Here is a 22,112-nt window from a genome sequence, read left to right as displayed (position 1 = left end):
CTCCCCTGCCTGCTGAAAGCACCTCTGGCTTTAGGCGGAGCCCCCCTGCCCTGATCAAATCCGCCTCCCTCCCTCCCCAGCTTTCTCTCCTCCCCTCATCTCCTCTTTCCCTACAAAGAAGGGCCAGGCAAACCCGACCAGCCAATGTGATCCCCAGAAGAGTTGAGCTGGAGGGGGGGGAGCTTTCTGGAAGCAGGGAGAGAAGGGAAGGCAGCTCTGTGCTTCTGCTCCTTTCTGAGCCAGACGAGCAGCCTCGGAAGGTGAGCACAAGAGGAATGACCCAGCGCCTGGGAAGGGAGCAGAAGTCATCCCCACCCCCCCAATGCAGAAGCTTACATACTCATCTACAAGCAGAAGTTATGGACTTTGCCCTCTTGTGATTCTGAGTCTCTCTGTTTTTTTCCTGCAGGATCTCACGAAAAAGGCAGCTGGACTGGATCCCAGCAAGGGTGGACACCAGCTCCTCGAAAGGAGGATGTCTCAACTGTCAGTGAAGGAACATCTGGATGGGATCCTTTCAGACTTTGAAGGTAAGGGCTGGAGAAGGACCCGGGCATCTGGGCAAAGGAGATAGTTCACTGCTTTCCAAAAGACCGTTGGCCACGTTTTCCCTGTAGTGTCTGAGTTTCGAAGGCTGTTGAGAGTTTTTGTTTTTAAATACATTGTCAAAGGAAGGGTTAACACGTTGATTGTTTTGCAAGCCACCCCGAGTCTTTCAAAAAAAGGCAACCGATTTCTTTTGTCCCAGGAAACCAAAATTGGTGCAGAGCCTGCAAAGAGGTCAGGTCCCAGTTCTTGGAAGGTGGGCGAGAGGAACCCAGCTCAAGCTTTTTCAAAAGCAAAAGCCTTCTCAAAGTCTGGAGAACTGCTCATACCCAAGTTGCTCAGTGCCATCCTCGTGTGTCTTTAGTTGTCCTCTGCAGAGGATACAAACATGGAGATCTGAAAGTTTTGAAAAAGATGGGTAGGGGAGGAACTGTTGAAGTTGCTACCAAGTCACGTTCTAAAGGAGATGTGTGTGTGTGTGTAAATATAGAGCTGTAAAAAGCTGCAGTCTGCCAACCTTTTTGTTGCAACAGGGTAGTAAGAGTTGTCCATTATTTAACACGGCGTTTCTCAAACTGTGGCCTAGAACCCCTGGGGGTCCCCCAATGTGCTCTCAGGGATGTGCGAAATCACAATTATTTACCAGCCTCTGTTGAAAAATAATACAATATTAAAACCCCATTAAATAATTATGAGATGCGGTAGTGACAGCGAATGCATCTATTTTAATTTTTAATATGGTAAAGATCGATAAATATAACCCATGCAAACAAAAGCTCTTTTGGGGTCCTCCATAATTTCTGAAAGTGGGAAGGGGTGCTGAGAGAAAAAAGTTTAAGAAACACTGATATAAGGCATTCACATACATGCATTCCAATCCCACGGTTCACTTTTTCTCTTGCTTTCTGTCCTTGCAAATGAATCATCCTTGCTTCTCCATACATCAATTTGTATATTGCATGTTCTCCCCACCTCTCTTTCTGTTTCTATCCAATTCCAATTTTTTCAGTCTTCTTCTTCCTCTCTACCCACCCATCCTTCCTACATATAAATTGGTTTATTTTAAAGTGCTGTAGTGTTTTAACCCCATTTGGGATGCAGTTTTTCTGTTCGAAGTCTGACCCCTTGAAGAGAGTAGAGAAATATAATGCTATATGTCTCAGTTGTTGTGGGGAATTTTTTTTTAAACAGTATTTCTAGGCTGCAAGGCTGCAAAAATATATCCGAAGGGCATGGACAAATTTCAGAAGCCAGAGAGGTGGCTGAATGAGATTCCTAGTGGGTGGAGTTACCCATAGACATATCAACGATCCTCAAAGTATATCTGCATAATTTAAGCGGGTTGCAAAGCCTGTTGCTTTCTTAGTTACAGAATTTGGGTTGCTCGATTGTAGAATTTTAAATATTTGAAAATGTAAAATGCATGTTGCCGTGAAATGATTGTAGCACAAAACTAATTCAGCACAGTCCACACTGAACAGGGGTTGGGAAAGGGGCTTCTCTGAGGCTTTCCAGGGATTTAACCTGAGCTTATCTCTAAGTGAGCCAGAATCTCCATCCCTGAGCTCTGTCCCCAGCTCCCCTCTGGGTTTGAAGGCTTTCACCCTGAGATCCTGAGAACCAACACAAGGGAATCCATAGGACGATGGTGACAAGGATAGGAAGTTATTTCAATTGCAGATGTATTCTGGTCATTTACGTATCTGGATTTAATCCAAGCCAAAGCTCATGGAGCAAGCTGGAAGGTTAAGCGGAGAATGCTTGGGTTCTATCCTGCAAAGCCATGGTTGGCTTGCTGGATAAGCCACCATTTGCTGGTGCTAAATCAGAAGGGGCCAGCTGTGCCCCTTAGGACTGTCTGTGACCCTAAGCTAATTTTCTGCAGCCTGCTGAGCCACCTCTTGACTGATATTGCAGAAAATTGGTAGCCCAATCGCTCGCAATTTTGAGGCAGGACATTTGAGAAGATGGTAGCACAGTTCATATGAGAAGCCTCTTGACTGGAAAAAAAAAATCTCCCCCCACAAATGAAAAATGACCCTTCCCCCACTGCTCCCCATTATTAGCCTCAGCTTCCCAATAATAATCTTTTTGGAGCTGAGTGGCCTTAGTAAATCCAATAAATGAACAATGGGACTACAGGTAGTACTTGCTTAATGACCGCAATTGGGAACGGAATTTCAGTTGCTAAGCAAAGTGGTCATTATGTGAATCCGACCAGATTTTATGACCTTTTTTGCAGCGGTTGTTAAGTGAATCACCACAGGCATTAAGCAAGCCATGTGGCCATTAAGCAAATCACACAGTTCCCCATTGATTTTGCTTGCCAGAAGCCATCCGGGAAGGTCGAAAATGGTGATCACATGGCCACAGGACACAGCAACGGTCATAAATGTGATCTGGTTGCCAAGAGCCCAAATTGTGATCATGTGACCACGGGGATGCTGTGGTGGCTGTAAGTGTGAGACCGAGTTGTAACTCAGTATTTTCAGCACCATCTTAAGTCTGAACCATCACTAAACAAATGGTTGTTAAGTGAGGACTACCTATATCCATCTCTGTGTTAAGCCATAAACCATGGTATACACACCACAAAGGCCAGCTTCACACAACACAGTAAGTTGTAAATCATGGTTTAGAAACCAGACTGCCTAGATTCACACAATGCACTAAGCCAAACTGATCACATGATGTTTTAAAGGCATGCACGTACGAACCCACCTGTAACTGTGAGAACAATGTAATCTGCCCATGACCAGAAGCACTCTGGTTTTTTATATTCTTTAACTGGGGCTAAGAAGGATGACGATGTGATGATTGGTGGTTTAACTCCAGACCTTGGAGTTTATAAACAATGGTTGAGAGCTTAGCATGTCAGTTGAACCCAACCAACAGTGAGAGTCGACAAAATGCTTTGAGTTGTTTGTCACTGCAGGAGCATATAAGCCCCAGAGAATAAATGAGCAAACAGTGGCTTAGTTTGATATGTGCACCCATACAGTATTTTAACACTGAAAATACCACAGTGGAGTTTGGCTCTGATCACATCCAGACATCTAAACAGAATATGCAGTGCATGTAACTGAAATGAGCTCACATTTGTATCACCATTTTTCCTCCTCCATCTCCTACTGACTCTAGACAGAGTTTCGTTTATTTTTTTGGAAAGTGCCCCTGGGAAAGACTTGGCCTCTTATGCACGTTGAGTGAGGCCAAGATGAACCCAAAGAAGTTTCACACCTTCTGTAGCTTTCCTTGCTTTATAGAAACTAGTGAAGTTAAGCTGAAAATTCAGGATATATAAAAGTGCACTGGTATGGATGAATGCACATAAGAAGAAAAAATTATCGAGTGAGTATATAAGATATACCCTCCCTCTATGTACTTTAACATGTTTATATAAGGGCTGGGATATGCTAAGGGCCCTTTGAATGTGTACTTTTGAAGATGAAATTCAAGCCGGCGACAGTAGAGTGAAACTGCCATAACATTATTTTGCACACATGTATAATGCCTTCTCTTGCTTTCATTTTTTCCCAAGTACACCCACATTTGAAAGAGTAAAATGGCATCTTCAACTTTCCCTTCTTTAGCAAGGCAGGGCCGAACTGGATTTGAGTGGCAGGTTCGCTATGAAAAGTCCTTTATCATTTTTAGACAATCTGCCTGGGATCTTCTCCACAGTTTGCATAGATTCACATATGGTGCAAGCAGTGGCTTGCTTTAACCAAGGTTTGTGGAAGAAGCCATGGTCCTGGTTCATACCACATGCTAAGCCATAAAACATGGTTTCTATTCCATAATGGCCTGGGTTATGCATCATGTTAAGCCAAAACCAAACCAAGCTTATTATGGCTTAAGATGGCTGGTGAACCCCTCCATAGGAGTTCACATCACGCCCTGCTTTGTTTGACCATCATCTGACGGAGCTATGTTCACACAACCTGCAATCAAGGAACCACGTTTATGGCACAAAGCAATGTGTGAATCCAGCCACTGGGCTACAAAGACTGCTAAATGCTGAATTGGACTGTTGGTCAATCTCATTGAGTGTTATTCCTACTAGCACCCAACTTGATGCCCTCCAAATACGTTAGACTATAGGCTTCCATCATTTACCAACCAGCATAGTTAGTTTGTTGCCCAACCTGCATTCCAGCTCCTCCCAGAACAAAGGTAGGTATGGAGTGTCGAGGCTTCCCTACAAAATTTCATGTTAGTTTGCAGGTTCAGGAATCACAGATCTGGCTGCTCCTGGATGTCATAACTTGTAGAAAATCAACCTCTCGGAAGCCATTGGTTTAAAATATGTTTCCTGAAACTGCAAGATTACCATATGCAAGGAATTTGTACATGGGAGATCTCATGGTTTGTTACAGGTGAAGTCTTTGCAGAAGATAACCCAGCATGTCAGGAAGGAATAGTTTAGCCTGGCTTCATTTGTTTTTGTTCTTGTTTAGACCACATGAAGATACCGCATGGATTCAGCATTAGTCCAATCAATTAGTTCCTGATTGTGTAGTCATAGTCTAGACTGCATCCACACAACCTTTTACGAGGGAATCAAGAAAGGTGGCAGAATAAGAAGAGTCTAGTACCCCTTTCTAAGATTGGTTGGAGACCTGATCTTCTAAATCAGGTTTCTGCTGAAACTTAGGGAGCTAAGAAAGCATAGTGCCTTTCCTGGGACACAAAAAGTGGTCTTGTTTGGATTTGGGGAGGGTTTACAAAGGAGAAAGAGACTTGACTTGAATTCTTTTGCCTTCTAGACCCGCTGAGTTCTAGACATTAAGCCAGTTTCAAAATGGGGGAACAAGGTTCAATACTGCCTTTGTCCCAGATGCTCAGTTCTACATGTGAATTAGCAGAGATAAAGCATTCTAAGTTTAGACAGCACAACTCAAGGAAGATTGAGACTGGATCTCTGGCTTCCCAGGCGCACATGATCGTAGTATAGCAAAATATTCACTTATCTTTTGTACAAGACAAATATCTTGAAATTATGGGAGAGATACTAGACCAGTGCTTCTCAACTTTGGCAGCTTGAAGTTGTGTGGACTTCAACTCCCAGAATTCCCCAGCCTGGGGAATTCTGGGAGTTGAGGTCCACACATCTTCAGGCTGCCAAGGTTGAGAAGCACTGGTCTAGTGTGTGTCTGTTATGCTGAGCAGCAGAGAGAAAGGAGGGAGAGATTTTTTTTTTAAGGGTTCCTGTTACCAGCTGTTGCTGTAGTAATATCTCCCCTTCAACATTTCACAGTTTGTAATTAAGGAAACTTTGGAATAGGAAAGCATTGGGGGGGGGGGAGCGGGGGAGAGAGAGAACTCCTACAAGCCATAGAAAATCCTGCCCTGCATGATAGGAAATTTCATCCAGGGCCCAATGATGGCTGAGACCCATCTTGTTGTCAACCACAGTTGAAAAGACCTTCTTAAAATGTCTGCAGGACTTGAAGGCTCAGGAACACTTTTGATCCGATAAGAGGTAAATTTATCATTGTATTTATAACTGCGGTAAAGAAGATCGGAAGCTACTTCTTTGTATCTTTTTTCCTTCTTTTCTGTTTTTCTTTTCCTTCTTTCCTTTCCTTTCTCGCACTTTTTAGCTTTTCCTTCTTTTTCTTTTTCTTTTCTTTTTCTCACTTGATATGAGTTTGTATCAGTTTTTATCTTCCTTTTTTAAAAAAAAATCTTTAATAAAAATTAGATTTATATATAATTATATAATATTAATATATATAATATTAATATATTATATATATTGTATTTGAAAAAAGGGACACTTTTGATCCAGCACTTTGAGCAGAAACACCTAATCTGGAAGATGCAAGACTTGGAAACTGAGAATGTGATTTGGTCAGGTCTGAATTGGGGAGAATGTGGGCCAGATAAAAACGGCTCTTTTTGGGGAAGGGCAAGCAGTGCCTCTGTTGATTCTGGGACATGATCAAATGCCCAATCTTGGCCCCAACAAGCTGTCCGTGCGTCCAAACCCTCCTTAGCTCATAGCAGAAACTGACCCTTCTGTCAACCCAGAAAAAAACAATCTCAATCATGAAACTGCACGTTCCTTTGATTTTACAATCGTCTATCGTTGGCAAAAATCCAGAGGGGGGGATATTTTTCACATTTGGGCTTTGCACTTCCTCTGATGAGCTCAGGATGTTTCTGTGGAAGTGGCCACAGGAGCAGAGAAAACAATCCACATGTTTTTCTCCTTCTCCCTGTCCCCCACAGATGCGGGGGGGGGGGGTAGCTGCCAGCTGTTCCCCCAGAGATTATGAATAGACATTTATTAAGTGGCTGGTGGTCATAGCTGAAGGATGCTAGATTGCAGATTGAGATCAAGCTCAACTCTGGGTGTCTATACAGACACCACCATGAAATTTTCTTGGCAACCATGCAGGCGTCTATTGCTACTGCTGCATTTTTAAAAAAAATTCCTAGTCCTAGCATTGTCAGCCTCCCAGGTAGACCAGACAGGAAACACAACGAGATGAGCTAATTCTACTTTATTGTTAGGCTACATTTACAGAATCTTGTAAGTCTGGATGTACAAATCTCCCACCATCTCCTTTTACTGCCTGACAAGTTAGGGCAGATCCTTCTTAAGTTTCTTTCTCTTCCCATTACGCAGCTGTGGGCTCCTTCCCCTTTTATCTGATTGTTCCCTTGGCAGCATTTCTTCTCCTGTCTCTCAAGGTCATTCCCACATACCATTACAAGCATACACGCCAGGGATCTTCTGGTGGTCTCCCTTCTAAGTAGCTTCCAAGCATAGAGAAGATTCTCCAGGTGTGCCACCTTCTGAGACAGATTGGAGAAGACGAGTTTAAAACGTATCAGACAGGAATTTGTGCATTTATTTGGTCCTACCCTTTCTTCTAGAAACAAAGATGGGCATCTCTTTTGGCCCCAACTTCACATGGAGCCAATTGTACCATAAGCCACATTTATCCATGCATTTCTACACTTAGCCTCTCTCCGTGCCAGGGAAGAGGGCATAAATGCATCCTGTTACTCAGTGCAGGAACACAATCCTGTAACGTGATAGTATTCTAACTCTGCATTGTGAATGGCTGCTAATGCTTGGAAGATGTTGGGCAGAAGATGGATAGGTTGCAAGTGAACACAAAACTGAAAGAGCGTTCCTGTGGTCACCTGCAGGCTCTTAAGAAATTTACACAGCTCTGGGTCAGAATAACTGGGGCGTTATTAAGTTCTACATGTGCTGCAGTCCTTCTGAGCTAATGTTTAGGTTCAAATTCCCCCAGGGAGCCTCAAAACTAGCTGTCTCCAAGCCAAGGTCTGACACTCTGACACTGCACCAAGTAAAGTATGCCCCTTTTCTGGGCCAAAACCCACCGATAGCTTTGGAGTGGTATTCAGGAGTGGTATTCCTGGAATAGAGCTGGTCAGGGGGAAAACTAAATGTGATCTGATTTTGTTTGCATTTCCATTGAATTAGAAATAATAAGAGCTGCACCTCCAGTGATGTAATTAATTCTGTTCCTCTTCTTTCTGTTCTTTCATAAAAATATATATAATAGGGTATCAGTTCTTGGAAGAGACTCACATTTGGCCCTGGGGACTCAGACTGTCCATCCCTGCCTTATATATCATGTCATTTGCTATAATGACATGATATACGTAACGTCATTCGCTTGGTTCTGTCTTGGCACAGCCAATGAACGCAGACACTGTGATTTCATGGCTGAAGATGATGTGCTGAACCCAGCCAACTGTGGTTTATTTAATAGAATAGGTTTAACTAAACAACAGTTTAATGCGGTGCAGGAATCCAGCCAGTTTATGACAGAGATGAGGTGCTCGAATAATAGCCCAAGTGAGTTTAAAATATGATTCATGATTATGGTTATAATAAACTACAGACCAACATAACTTCTTATTGATGGAAATTGGAGTGCATTCTAGTAACTCAAACGCCATACCAATCATTCTGCCATATTATAGGCTATTATTACAGAAACCTGGACTTTTTTTAAAGGTTTTTTTTATCCCGCCTTTATTATTTTTACTAGACCCATTGGGTCATCATTTCAGAGGTATTTCCTTACCAGATTCCTCAATGCCTTCAACAATGGCAGAGCTTCTAATATGCTGCCTTCACTGGAAGGGAATTTAGGGAGATATTCAGAGATGGATCTGCCTAGAAAATAGCCCATGTCATTCATATTGAACTGTATAGCACAGTCAAAGATCAGGAGTGGACCACAGGAAATGTTTTATGACATACTGTATTATGTCATAGAATTGTTTGATGATAATTTTTATATCATAAAGTGTTTTATAAAATTTGCCCGTTTTCTATTCCATGGGAGTCATGGGTCCCAGATTTCGGACTCATTCTGTAAGTTAGCCCATTGGAGGTACCGTGGTGCAAAAATTGTCACCCTACGATACACTGTTTCACCCAGTTAAAGGCTACGAAGTATCAAACAGACAGGAGAGTTTTAGTAGTATATAGATAAATAAGGTGGTGGCAAACCTAATACTCCTTCCTCTTCCTATTTTCCCTACAACAACCTGTGAGGTGAGTTGGGCTGAGAGAGAATGACTGGCCCAGTCACCCAGTTGCCTTCAAGTAATTCTTGACTCCTGGCGACTGCTTGGACAAGTCCCTGCAGTTTTCTTGGCAATATTTTGGAAGTAGTTGGCCCTTGCCTTCTTCCCAAGGCTGAGAGAGAGGGACTGTCCCCAAGTCCCCCAGCTGGCTTTGTGTCTAAGGCAGGACTAGAACTCAGGGTCTCCCTGTTTCTAGCCTGGTGCTTTAACCACGACACCAATTGGAGTCTCCTTCCCATCTTTGCTGTATCCATTTCCTCTGCTAAACCTTCTCCAGCATATGATTGAAAATGCAGTGCTTAGGGGGGGATCCATATCAGATCCATCAGATCCATGTCTTTGGTCCTGAGCCCTATTGTTGGTCAGCTGACTCAACTCACTCACTGGGCCAGCTCTCGCACAAGAAGCCATCCAGCTGCAAGGATGCTTGGGGCCCCTCAAGCCAGTCCTTTGATTCCCCAGTGACAGTGACAGAGTGTTTGCTGTCATTTTCTCCATTTGGTTCAAGGGTCAACGCTGGAGGTGTTGGTGGAGTGGGGGTGGAGGGCAGCAGGGGCAAAGTGCAGCCGTGAAGGGCTTCTTCTCACCCGTAGGGAGGCAGTAAAGGTTCTTCTTTGTGATGGACACTTGAGTTCCAGCAGGTGCTGGAGAAAGCAGCTGGAGGGGGTGAAGCAAATCAGTGAACTGAAGCTGGCTTTTCTCAGCTTGCCTCTGGCCATTGAGCAGCAGCCATGCATAACACTTGGGGCCAGCTCCCAAGCTGAACAGGTCCAAAGCCAAATGTCCTGGAATGGACCTTAGAGGATTTACCTGGCTGTAGTGATGGGACTCCCAAATTGACTTCAGCATCCTTTTAACTTTCCTTAATATCCACACAGCACATTACAGTAACATGATGCTGCTACTCTGTGGCAGGACCAGAATGGGATTCCACCAGCCTGTTCAGAGCTTCAAAGCAGCCAAGAACATCAGCGGGTCTCCAACTCAGGGATGGCCATATCATCTCTTCCATTTGTTAAAGTATCTCCACCTACTTCCAATGAGTTTTCTCATTTTCACCTGAATTTCCATTGTGAAATAAATCAGAAGAAACGTTTGAAGTCTTTGTATTAAATTAATGTTCCTTGTTCACCAAGGAAGTCCTTGAGTTGAAAGCAACCTTGTTGCAGTAATGAGGAACCTCTGGATTTCCAGGTTCTGTGGAACTACATTTCCCAGCATCCCTCACTCTTAGCCCTGCTGATGGGTTGCTGGGAGTTGTAGTTAAGCAGCATCTGGATGGGTATGGGTTTCAAACATCTGCATAAAAGATAATTATGGTTTAAAGATTAAGGACTCAAAGTAGTTAGAAAACAAGGCCTTGATGTCCATTCACAATTAGTATTTAGAACAGAAACACAGATTGTAGTCTCACAGCCTTTTCCACTGCTTCAAGATGACCTGCATTACTTTGGAAATGAATTACAGACATGTCCATGCAAACCCACATAATCTTTGGAAAGACTGAGACAGAAATCATGATCTCTGGATTCACATTACTTGTGAAGACAAAGCTGCTGATGGGTGAACCCTATAAGTATGTGTTTAATGATATCTTTCATTTACGAGCCATATTTTCAGCATTACTTCTGATTCCTTCATGATCACAGACTCGCCCAGAGTCCCTCTTTTGGGGGAGATGGGCAGTAATTAAATTTGAATAATAAATAAACAAACTCCATGAAGGACAGAAAAAGCCCTGGAGCCATGGGCTGCACAAAACTCTCCTTAAGCCAGAAAACAGCAGATAACATGAAGTGCAAACATGTAAACCAGGACCCTTTGGGGAACTGATTGCATTAAGTCTCTTTCCTTTGGGGAAGCAGTTCATCTAGTGAAAAATCAGTGGGACCAGGTAGGTAACATCCTCACCTCTGCCTCCCTGATTTGATTAAATGGAAGGACAGGTCAAGTAATTGAATTGAGACGCCTTCATTGTTTGGGAGATTTAAGGCTTGAGCAGTAGATAAGAGGGAGGAATTTGGCAACTTCCTGGGCTCCTCTTGTGAGTAAACCAGGGAATGTACAAGTTCCCACTCAGAAACAAATCTTTCCGGAAACTTGGAACAATGCCTTGGTGTTTACAGAGATGGGATTACTCATTCCTCTGCATCCCACCTTCTGTCCTTCTTTCTTGCTCTTTTGCTAGAAATCTGAGACCTTCTTCCCATCCGCCTGTTTAATTTTCTTGGTGGAAATCACCAACAGGCACTTTCTTGGGAAGGAATTCAAGTCTGAGTCTGTGCCTGGCTGGACCAGCCTTCCTCTTAAGGCACCCTTGTTCCTAACCCCCTTGACAATTTCTGGCCCCATGCAAGTATGGAATTACGGTCACAATTCCTAGGCCCCCATATTAGTTCTTTCCCTCTCAAGTTACACACAACTCTTTAACTAAGCTGGGAAATTAGCCCATCACCGATTATATTGTGTGACGCAAAAATGTGACCATTTCTGAATCACAGGACTCAGAAACTGAAACCAAAAACTACCTACTTACTGCTAACCAGAAATAGGGACCGCTTTGGGTTGGTATGAGTGCAAAGATGGGGGGCAGGCAACTTTTTCTCAACCATGGGCTACAATTGGCTTGTGAGAGGGATGCTGGGGGTTACAGAGTCAGTGGTTTGAGATGGGTGGCTATATAAATTGAATTTTAAGAAATATAGAAAAAATAGAAAAATACAGCCCCAATACAGTGGATGGGACCAGGATGAAAGCTATATTTGTTTTAATTTATATTGAAATAAAATCAAATAGAGAGGTGATATAGTTATTCTCCGTTCATGCATTTCATCATCTTCTCTTTGTGTCACATGAGAAATGACAGTTTAGCAGGACTCTGTAAGATCTCTGGGCCACCCCATGGCTTTTAGGAGGCTCTGCCCAACCCTTGTCCTCTGGGCTAAGTTTTCCATGTGTTGAGACTGGCTTGTGCATGTGGACCAGCAAAATAGGGAAGGTCATCTCTGGTCGCCCCACTCAGAACTGTCTTTAGGCTACAATGGATTCTGGTTAGCCAAGGATCAAAACACACTTGCATGAGGTTGCCTGAGCCCTCAGGGGACAGTGTCACATTCTTCTTTGTCACCTAGCTGACTTGCTTTGAATGCTCTTGGGGGTGGTGCCATTTGCTGCAAGCAATCCCCTTGCTCCTTTGCTCTGCTTCTCTTCCAACCTTTTGTAGGGATAATCAGTCTGCTTGAAGTGTAAGCAAGCTTCCATAAATACCTCCAGGTCATCCACTCACCTCTGCAGTGGCATGGCAGTCTCTGATCAAATTAATTCAGAGTGTCTGGTATTCACTTTTTCTCTCTCAAGTATCAGCTCTACACACTGCCATTTTAGAAATACCCACTAGGAGCAAAAAGAGAAGGGGGAGTCCAAAACTTCTGGAGAACATCAGGTTTCATAGTCCTGACTGGTGTCCTTATATGGGCAACACTGCAACATCCAGAGCAAAGTTCCATCAAAGCAGGAGAGGAATCAAATGTTTTGTAAACTAGAAATAAGAACATGAATATAGTCGAAATATTATCATTCTTTTGTCGGCTCCCAAGCCTGCCTTCTACAAGCTGGAGGAGACAGAAAGATAGCAACCCTTGAAATTTAGCTATTTTGTCTCCAATTGCCTGTTGTTTAGGAGATGCAATCCCATCTCCCTCACCTCCAGCAGGCAATAGTATTCCCACCTCGGCCTCACATCAAAGACTCTAAAAATTACCTCGCAGAAGGAGAGCATCGAGTTTCACAAGCTGTCAGTAGTGCTGACGGATGGCTTGCAGAGCCTGGGGCTTTTAGCAGGCATCTCTACACACCATCTGGCCCAGAATGGTACATCCCATACCTCACCAGAGAGAACCTTTTGCTGAAAGAGGCAACCTGAAGCTTGTGGCTACTTCCCTTGGTGCCCACTGAACTTTCTGCTTCATTTGACTTTACATTTTTAAAGGATTCTTTTAATACCAGTTTTTAAAAAGAGAAGGAAATTGGCTTGCTCCCAGCTTTAGAAATATGCTTAGAATTTTTTTTTTAAATGGTGGGTAGCTACAGCTCAAATCTTTGTCTTCCCTGCCAGAAAGAAGGCAAAAATATTTTGGGATAGTAAAGGGTATCTATCTATCTATCTATCTATCTATCTATCTATCTATCTATCTATCTATCTATCATCCATCCATCCATCCATCCATCCATCCATCCATCCATCCATCTATCCATCTATCTATCTATCTATCTATCTATCTATCTATCTATCTATCTATCTATCTATCTATCTATCTATCTATCTATCTATAAGCTCCAGTAATGAAAGTCAAGGAACACAGTGAAAAAATGGGACTAAGATTAAATATAAAGAAGACCAAACTACTGACAGCAGGTACAGCAACCAGCCTTAGAACTGACAATGAAGACACTGAAGTGGTGGACAGCTTTCGTCTTTTAGGATCAACTATCAACAGCAGAGGAACCAGCAGTCAAGAAATATACTGCAGACCAGCACTTGGTAGAGCAGCCATGAAGGCCTTGGAAGAGATATTCAGATGTTGGGATGTGTCTACAAAGATCAGAATTGTGCAAGCTGTGGCATTCCCTGTGACGCTCTATGGAAGTGCAAGTTGGACTTTGAAGAAGCAGGTTAGGAAGAGTATTGACACCTTTGAACTTTGGTGTTGGAGAAGATTCCTGAGCATACTGTGGACAGCCAAAGAAACAAACTGATGGATCATTGAACAAATCAACCCAGAGTTCTCACTTGAGGCACAAATGACCAGGCTCAAATTATCCTAGTTTAGACACTTTATGTGAAAACCCAGCTCTCTGGAAAAGGCTCTGATGCTGGGAAAGGTAGAAGGAAAGAGAAAAAGAGGACAACCAGCAGCACAATGGACAAAGTCAATTACAGTGGTGATGGGGCACTATTGGTTGACCTTTCCATAACAACCCAAATTTGGTGCCCGAAGCAACCACCTCATAGTTAAGCAGTTCCTACTTGATGCTTTCACTATCACCCTCTTAATCCTTGAAGGTCACAGAATCATAGAATCCTAGGGTTGGGAGGGACCTTGGAGGTCTTCTAGTCCAACCCCTGCCTAAACCCAAGGCAGAAATCCTCATACCATACCGTTCAGGGTGGTGAGTTCAGGGTGGGTGAGAATTTAAAAGCACATGCTAAGAATTTTGTAATAAAGCTTGTAGCCCACTTCCAAAGATAATCCCTCCCCCAATTTATCCCAAATCTTTTCATATGAAAAAGCAGAAGTCCTGGTTGCTTAGAGTATTTGCATTATCATACACCAAGACTAGAAAAAGTTGCTTGAAGGCAACCTCGCTTCAAGCCCATTCATCTTGGTCACTTACAGCTCTCCTTGGACAGTAGAGTGAATTTAACTAAGAAATTCCAGCTACCAATATGGATCATTCAGCTGCAATGCATACAAAGCTGTATCCTCTGAGCAAGTCATTCAAGTCCTGGAATAATTAGAACTGTTTCCCACAATCCTGGCATTTGGGTCATAATGAAATCAAATGGTGTAATTCCTCTGCAGGGTTAAATATTCCACTTTCCTCCTTTATTAACAGTGCTAAATATTGGAGGTTTGTATTTGACCAAGAGGGACCTGAACCCAAATGGGTAGTCAACATATGCTTCCACTGAACATATCCACTGTCCACTGCAGAACACAATTTCCTCCAGAAAGGCCTCAACCATTGTTGGAATTATCAGGAGTCAACTCAGCGTTGTCTCATAAGCATAACGGGATCTTTCTAGTAAACACATCTCCATTGTGGGATGTCACATGGGTCACCTGATTTCCACTTCCTCCTCCTCCTTGGGTTTGGGCATTAACAATCTCCATTCTTCCTCTTGGGCACACCTGCAAGCAGGAGGTGCTGCAGAATGCAGCTCTCATCCTTTCATCTCGCTTGTGTGCAGACTTTCTATTCCACATAAAATAAATGTAAGCTACCTTTTTTCCTTCTCTTCATCTAACTTCTGTGTGAAGACCGAATTCTTTTCTGAATGTAATTAAGCTTAATGTGCAAGTTTCTTTTTGGTTCAAGCTTCTACTTTGCAAGATTGTTATTAGCTGCTTGGAGTTCTTTTATTAACTTTTAAAAACGCCATCAACCATCACATAGATGATGCTAATCGGTCACAATTCTTTGCTGCCTTGGAAGCAGCATTTAAAACCACAGGGCTTGCCACGGAGACCCAAGGAAACAAAAGGCAGACAATCATATCACGGACCAGAAGAACACAGAAGCAGAACCAACTCAAAGCAGAGGACATACAGTAGCAGCCCTCAAAAACCTAAAGAAGGACCAAACTATCATCATCCTCCCTGCGGCAAAGACCAAACCACGGTTATCATGGAGAGAATACAATACATACAAAAATCCAAAAAATTACTGGAGGACAAGGAAACCTACATCGCGCTAAATGCCAAGCCAGTACAGAAACTGGACACCCTGCTGAAGACAACCCTCAATGACCTCACCAAGAAAGGTCAAGTCACAAAAGAAGAACAGTGGCAGATAAAAAGCGGTGGGCCTGTCTTCCCACACTTCTGGGGACGCCCAAAAATACACAAGCCCAACATACAACATACATTTGGAACATGCTACCCCCCGAGGTGAGGCAGGCCCCTTTGCTCCCGACCTTCCGGAAGGGTTTGAAGACCTGGTTCTGCCACCTCACTTGGGATGGGAAGGGCAACAGCTCTTCCTGGGGGTGGCTGGGGATGTAGACTTCTCTCTACCAAATGGAAATTTCCCACTTGGATTCCATATTTATATTTATTTAGTATTTTAGTATTGTAGGTGTTGATTTGGTGATTTTACGATGTTGAGGTTTTAAGGAGAATGTTATTGTAAACCGCTCAGAGTCCCCCTTTTGGGGGGAGATGGGCAGTAATAGAAATGTGAATAATAAATAAATAAATAAAATACTTTGTCCGTTTCTATCATTACCAGGGACCCCAATTTACAACATAACCAGAGCATTTACAAAAAAGCTTGGAGATCTCATAGAGGGGGAGCAAATATTCTACCAATTCCCCACCACAGTGCCTCCAGAAAATCAAAGAACCTAAAAATAGAAGATGAAATTACGGTGTCATTCGATGTCACAGCAGCCTTCACGTCCATAGATCCAGAACTAGTGAAAGAATCCATGGCAGCAGTACGACACAACACACCTGGCCTAGCCAAATACACTAGGCTTAGAATACCCAGAATCATGGACCTCATTGACCTCTGCCTCACTACCTACTTTCAGTCTGATGGACAAACATGCCAACAAATCAGAGGAACACCCATGGATCACCAGTTCTCAGGACTCATAGCAGAGACTATAATGCAGCAGCTAGAAACGATAGATCAGGGTTCCATGGAACTCTAGGCTTCCACAGGAGGTCCCTAGGGGTTCCTGGGAGATCACGGCTTATTTAAAAAATTATTTCAATTTCAGGCAACTTCACATGAAAGAGGTAAGTTTCATGCTTTATTTTTAGTTGAAGAACACTGTTGGTGCATATCGACAGGCCTACCCATGAAACGAATAGAATAACGTTGCAACTTCTGGCCTCTATTTGAGCCTGAATGTGCAGGAGTTCCCTGAGGCCTGAAAAATATTTCAAGGGTTCCTCCAGGGTCAAAAGGTGGAGGAAGGCTGCTGTAGATGGTACTTATTCCAGAGAGCAAAATCCCACCCATGCTCCTCACCTCTGCTCCTTCACACCCCCCCATGTCCCAGTTAAACCACAGCCACCACCCAGGGAGATGGGAAAAGCAAGATTTTATTACTCAGAGATGCCTCAGGCTGGATCCTCAAACTCAATAAAGCAGCTACGGTCACATTAAACCGGTGACATGGTTATGGTATCACCGGGAGATAAAATGTGCATACCAAAGCTTTGGAACCTGACTGTTTATCAGGAACGATGGCTGTAGCGAGCATGGGAGGTGGGGGGGGGGTGGCTAAAAGAAACATGTCGGAAATGTGTGATTTATCTGTTTTGGAAAAAGCAGTATTTTCTGTGAGTATTGATAAAACGTAAGATGATATTTCCCCTTTTTTTCCTCCCTTTCTTTGTTTATTTGGGGTTGTTTTTTCCAACTTTTTTTCTTTTGTTTTGATTTGGTTGCCATTCATTTTTTTTCTTTAAGTTTGAAACTTGTTTTGTAAACCAGTGAGCACTGATAAATGTAAGGTAATATTTCCCCTTTTTCCTGTTTCTTAGTTTGTTTGGGGTTGTTTTTTTTAATTTTTATTTCTTTTGTGTTGTTTTGTCAACTCCAAGGGGTTTCTGATTTCCCTTTGGGGAATGTTTCAAAAAACTTTCTTTTCTAAGGATCAGAAAAAGTCTGATAGGAGAGAATTTGAAACTAAGTAGTTTTCTAACACTGTTTTTAATTACTTTTCTTTCTTTTTTTCTTCCTGATATAATTACATGTGTTATCCTTGAAATATCATGTTCAGAGTTTTATAGAGATTTCTAGTTATCGTTTAAAAAAAGACACAATGAATTTAGTTCTCTACAATTAATGAATGAAATAATGAACTTCAGATTCCACAAAAATGGCCAATTTCCTATTTATGGATATTTATTCCTTTGTCCACTGCATTTCTCTTTTTCTTCTTTTTGTAGTTATTTATTCTGTTTTTCCCCCCAAATGTTTTAATAAATATATATATTTAAAGTGTTTAAAAGCACCCTTTTGGACTAATGCATTCTATTAACGTGTTAATAAAAGTGTAAATTCATTTTTTAAATTCAATTATTAATACCATTATTTCAGTATTAAATGTAATACAGTGTTTGCTGCTACCAGATCTCTGATTTTTGTCTACCCTAGACTAATGCAGCTCTCCTAGAATTTTTTTTTCTAAAGAGACCCTCCTGGGTATCAGCAATTATTTAGGATTTTTTTTTCTCTCCCCCCCAACCCCCTCATCTTTTTTTATCAGTGGGTACTCCAGAAAAGTGCTTTGCTTTAACTATTAGAAGAGAAGATTTCAAAATAAACTCTCTTCGTGATTAATTGATCAGTGGCTGGTGCTAAGCCGTAATTTCCTTAACTGTGACTTGTTGGGGAAACCCCTATGGGCTTCAGTGACACCCCTACTAAGCCATCCATAGTTGATTAACCATAGTAACTGTCAGCCCTTCGAGGTACACCAGGCTAGGGAGCCAAAGTTATGAATGCTAATACTGTTAGTGTAAGGTTACAGACACAGAATCTCGCAAGTCTAAATGTGCTTCCCTTTCCCTCCCTTTATCTTCATGAGAACTAGGGAGGGTCATGTGTGAGACGCTTTCTCCAATTGCATTCTTGGCCCAGACTCAGATTTCTCTTATCTGACCATTGCCTTGATTGCGGCTCTTCCTCCTGTTCAAGGTTATTCCTTCTGCCCAAGACAGTAACTGAATTTGCATGAAACGTATCCTGTGATACAAAACTGAAGTAGCTTGATTATCATTCATGGGAAGAGCAAATCCAGGTCCTATGAAAGTCAACGAGAAAACAACGGAGTTACCTGTCATATTATGCCATGCTTTGCTTAACTCTAGTCTGCTGACTAAGCCACAATTGGTGGTGTTCAGGCCTGGCATTAAATGATGGTTTACAAACTACAGTGGCCAAGTTCCCAGGACATACCAAGCCAAAACCAAACAGCATGATGGTTTTGTGCAATATACAAAGTCACATAGTTTATGGCTTCTGAAAGTCTGACCAGTTTGTTTTAGGTATGTGTAATGGAAAAAACTATATATTCTCCCTTCTTTACTCCTTTGTGGTATATCTGTTCTTAATCCAATGCTGGTGCAGCCTACCATGTTTTCCCTGAAAATGTATCTGTTAAAGGGAACCAACTCAACAGCCTATCATCAGATGTGTATTTTTGTAAGATGACCCTGTTATTTTATTATAATGCTGAAGCAATAAAGGCCATTAAAATGTAAGTACACTAATAGGCTTTGATTGGTAGAGCAGAGACCAAGCTGGACAACTGATTTGCTCAACAGCCCTGAGGTTTCAAAGGAATCTTTGACAACAAAGGCTTTGAGCACTGTTGGTCTAACCGACAGTCTTTGTTTCCTTTCTTGCTTGCTTCTGCAGCCTTAAAGAGGTCCTTTGAGATGGAAGATGTGGAAGAGGTACCTTCATGCTCAACCAGATCTTCTGTAAATCCGTGCCCATCTGAAAATGGAGAGGGGAAAAGAATGGGAGGACCCATGCAGCACATCTACCAGTCTCCCATCAGCATGAGCTCCATCCCCAGTCCTTCACACAGTCCAGTCCCAAAAACCAGGATCACTAACAGCCTGTCTTTCAACCGAGGCACCATTCATTTGCCTCGGGCCAATGGGACCAATCTCATCAGGGTGTCCTCCTTCCAAACTCAGCTGAATCCCAATGGATTGTCTTCATCTTTAGGGCCAGGAAGTGATGAGAGTCTTCACAGTTCTTCTTCCAGTTTGGAGTGCCCAACACCCACAAGATGCCCTCCAAATCCTGCTGGGCAAACTGAGTCCTCTGGAATTGGGATCTCTCAGGTGTCTAGTCCTTTGCTGAAGAAGTTCTCTTCCCATGGGAATGTCTTCCATGCTGAGGTGGACCGTCCCATCCGGCAGGTCTCCAAGGCCACTGTGAATCACAGCTCCTTGCCATCCCTTGACCTGCATATTGCAGAAGACCAGGGGCCCAGTCCTACCTTCTGCGCCACCTCAAACATTGGCCCCATCAACAGGTGGAGCTCCCAAGAGCAAAATTCTATCTTGCCTCTTCCAAAGAACAGAACATTATTGAGAAGGGATTCTCCTTTCTCCGCCATGGAGGTAGGCCAGTTGGTGAATGTGACTTCTGCTTCCTTGGCCTCCCGACAAACAGCAAAGCTGCAAACGTTTCCCACCAGCCTGGACAAGTTAACTGGAAACCCCCCAGTTGGTTCTGTTCTTCCTTCAGTGGCTGATCCTATACCCAAATCTTTGCCTAAGGCCCAGATTCAGATCAACCTTGGCCACAGCCTGCCTCATCAATCTCCAGAACTGGCCAACAAAGATCAAGTGATCATAATCCATGACACTTCCCTAACAACCTCTTATGGAAGCCTTCCAGAGGTATCAGAGACAGAGAGAACAGCTTCTCATCCTCAGGCTGCTTCTTTCCAGCTTGTCTCTCAGTCTCCAATTACTCCAGCTACTTCCCAGTCCTCTTTTCCTGGGTACCCAATGGTGGTGCCACCTCCAGCATTGCCCAACCCAAGAGAAAACTGCCCTGTTCTGATTGGCTCCAACTCTTGCCAAGATACCTCCAAAGCTCCAAATCCAGATCTGCCTTTTGGCCCAGGGGAAGGGTCTGTGGACCAGCCTCTGGAGGTCTTCGAGAAGAAGGAAGTCTCTGCAGAGAGGGACTCACTAAAAGAAGGTAAGTCAAGTGGTGGCCTAGATGCCCTCTGAAATGAAACACAGACCTGTCAAGCCATCTTCTACCAACCTAGAACAGGTGAGAGTCACACAACTTCTTAAGCTAATCTCAACCAAACCCCAGGATGGCTAACTGCAATGTGTGAATCCAACACTTGAGTGGCTGGATTCACACAACTCACAAAACCTAGTTTAACAGAAGATAACACATGCTATCCCCAAAGACGTGCACATCAGACCGATTCACAGGTAGGTTTCTCACAACCCCCCAACCACCCTTTACCCTAAACCAGCCTGTTTTGTGAATCCAGCCAGTGCACAGAGGATCCAAGAGATCAGGCTTCCTCTAGGCTGCTTCTCCTCTCCCTCTTTAGAGGGCATGGGGTCTGTGGGCCATGCTTCAGTCTGGGCATCACCTTAACATGCTCTTGTGACACCCGTTCTTCCTTCTGCCATTTGGTCCCTTCAATTGCGGCAATTCTTCTTGCTGGGGTCTGAAAACCAGAGGAAGTTTACCCTCCAGGGCTTCCTCATATTTGTGCCACCAAGAGGACAAAGCTCTTCTCTGTTTCGGTTTCTCTGCTGTCCTGTTGGTCAATCAGCCTGTCCCCTCTGACTCTGGAATGCGCCAGGCCCCTTTTCGAAGGGACCCGAGCAATACCCAAAGAGCATTTATGAGAATCTCAGAAGCAGGCTACCATGGCAATGTTTTGCCTCTCCCCCTTTTTCTCCCCTCCCCTCAGCAGCTGGTGTACATTGATACACTGCTTCCAAACGTGGAGGCTCTGTAGCATGATCGTGCCACTTCTTCAGGTCAAGGGCAGTGGCAGACCTAGCATCCTTAGTACCCAGAGCAGATCGTTTCTTAAGCCCCTCTCCTTCATTGCTGAAAGCCAGGTTGGTGGTGGTGTTCAGGCGTCGGACAAGAAACCAGGAGGCCATCAGTTCTAGTCCCACCTTAGGCATGAAGATTATCTGGGGCCAGTCCCTCTCTCTCAGTCAAAAAGCCAGTTTGGTTTAGAGGTGAAGGTGATGGACTAGGAGCCAAGAAACCTGAGTTCTAGTCCTGCCCTTAGGCACAAAGCCAACTGGGTGACTTTGGGCCAGTCTCTTCTCTCAGCCCTAGAAAGGAGGCAATGGCAAACCACTTTCAAAAGATACTGCCAAAGAAAGCGCAGAGGGCAGTTGCCAGGAGTCAAAACTGGATTAAAGGCATGATTCCCCCACCCATTGCTGCTGCACCACCACCTACCATCAGACAGCTGATCACACACAGGCAGCGCAACCCGACTCCATGCTCAGCAGCAGCCTCCTTGTGTCCTCAGTAGCACCTGCCTTACTGCCTGCTTTCAGGGCAGGCACACTGGTCCCCCAATCCCCTTTGGTACCCCACTGGTTGATGGCCTCACTGAGCCTTTGGAGTGATGCACCCATAAGCCCTGCTCCTGAAGTCTGGCAGACGAGGACAAAGAAAGTATTGGCGGCCAGGATTAAAACTAAACATGATGCCGT

The 22,112-nt window shown here is 43.5% G+C and overlaps 1 protein-coding gene across 1 annotated transcript in view; it reads left to right on the top strand.

Annotated features, from left to right (window-relative positions):
- Positions 1 to 425: 425 nt before the first annotated feature.
- SEPTIN12 (septin 12) overlaps positions 426 to 22,112 on the top strand; it is a 75,273-nt gene continuing 53,586 nt past the window's right edge. Inside the window, exons 1-2 of the mRNA XM_063315235.1 lie at positions 426 to 530; positions 19,294 to 20,601. Of these exons, the coding sequence (XP_063171305.1) occupies positions 476 to 530; positions 19,294 to 20,601 (1,363 nt within the window). The 5' untranslated portion in view covers positions 426 to 475. The remainder of the gene's footprint in view (positions 531 to 19,293; positions 20,602 to 22,112) is intronic.

The sequence above is a fragment of the Candoia aspera genome, chromosome 14 (genome assembly GCF_035149785.1).
Source record: "Candoia aspera isolate rCanAsp1 chromosome 14, rCanAsp1.hap2, whole genome shotgun sequence".
Taxonomy (NCBI): Eukaryota; Metazoa; Chordata; class Lepidosauria; order Squamata; family Boidae; genus Candoia; species Candoia aspera.
Note: the sequence above shows the minus strand (reverse complement) of the source record. Positions and strands in the feature narration are given on the sequence as shown.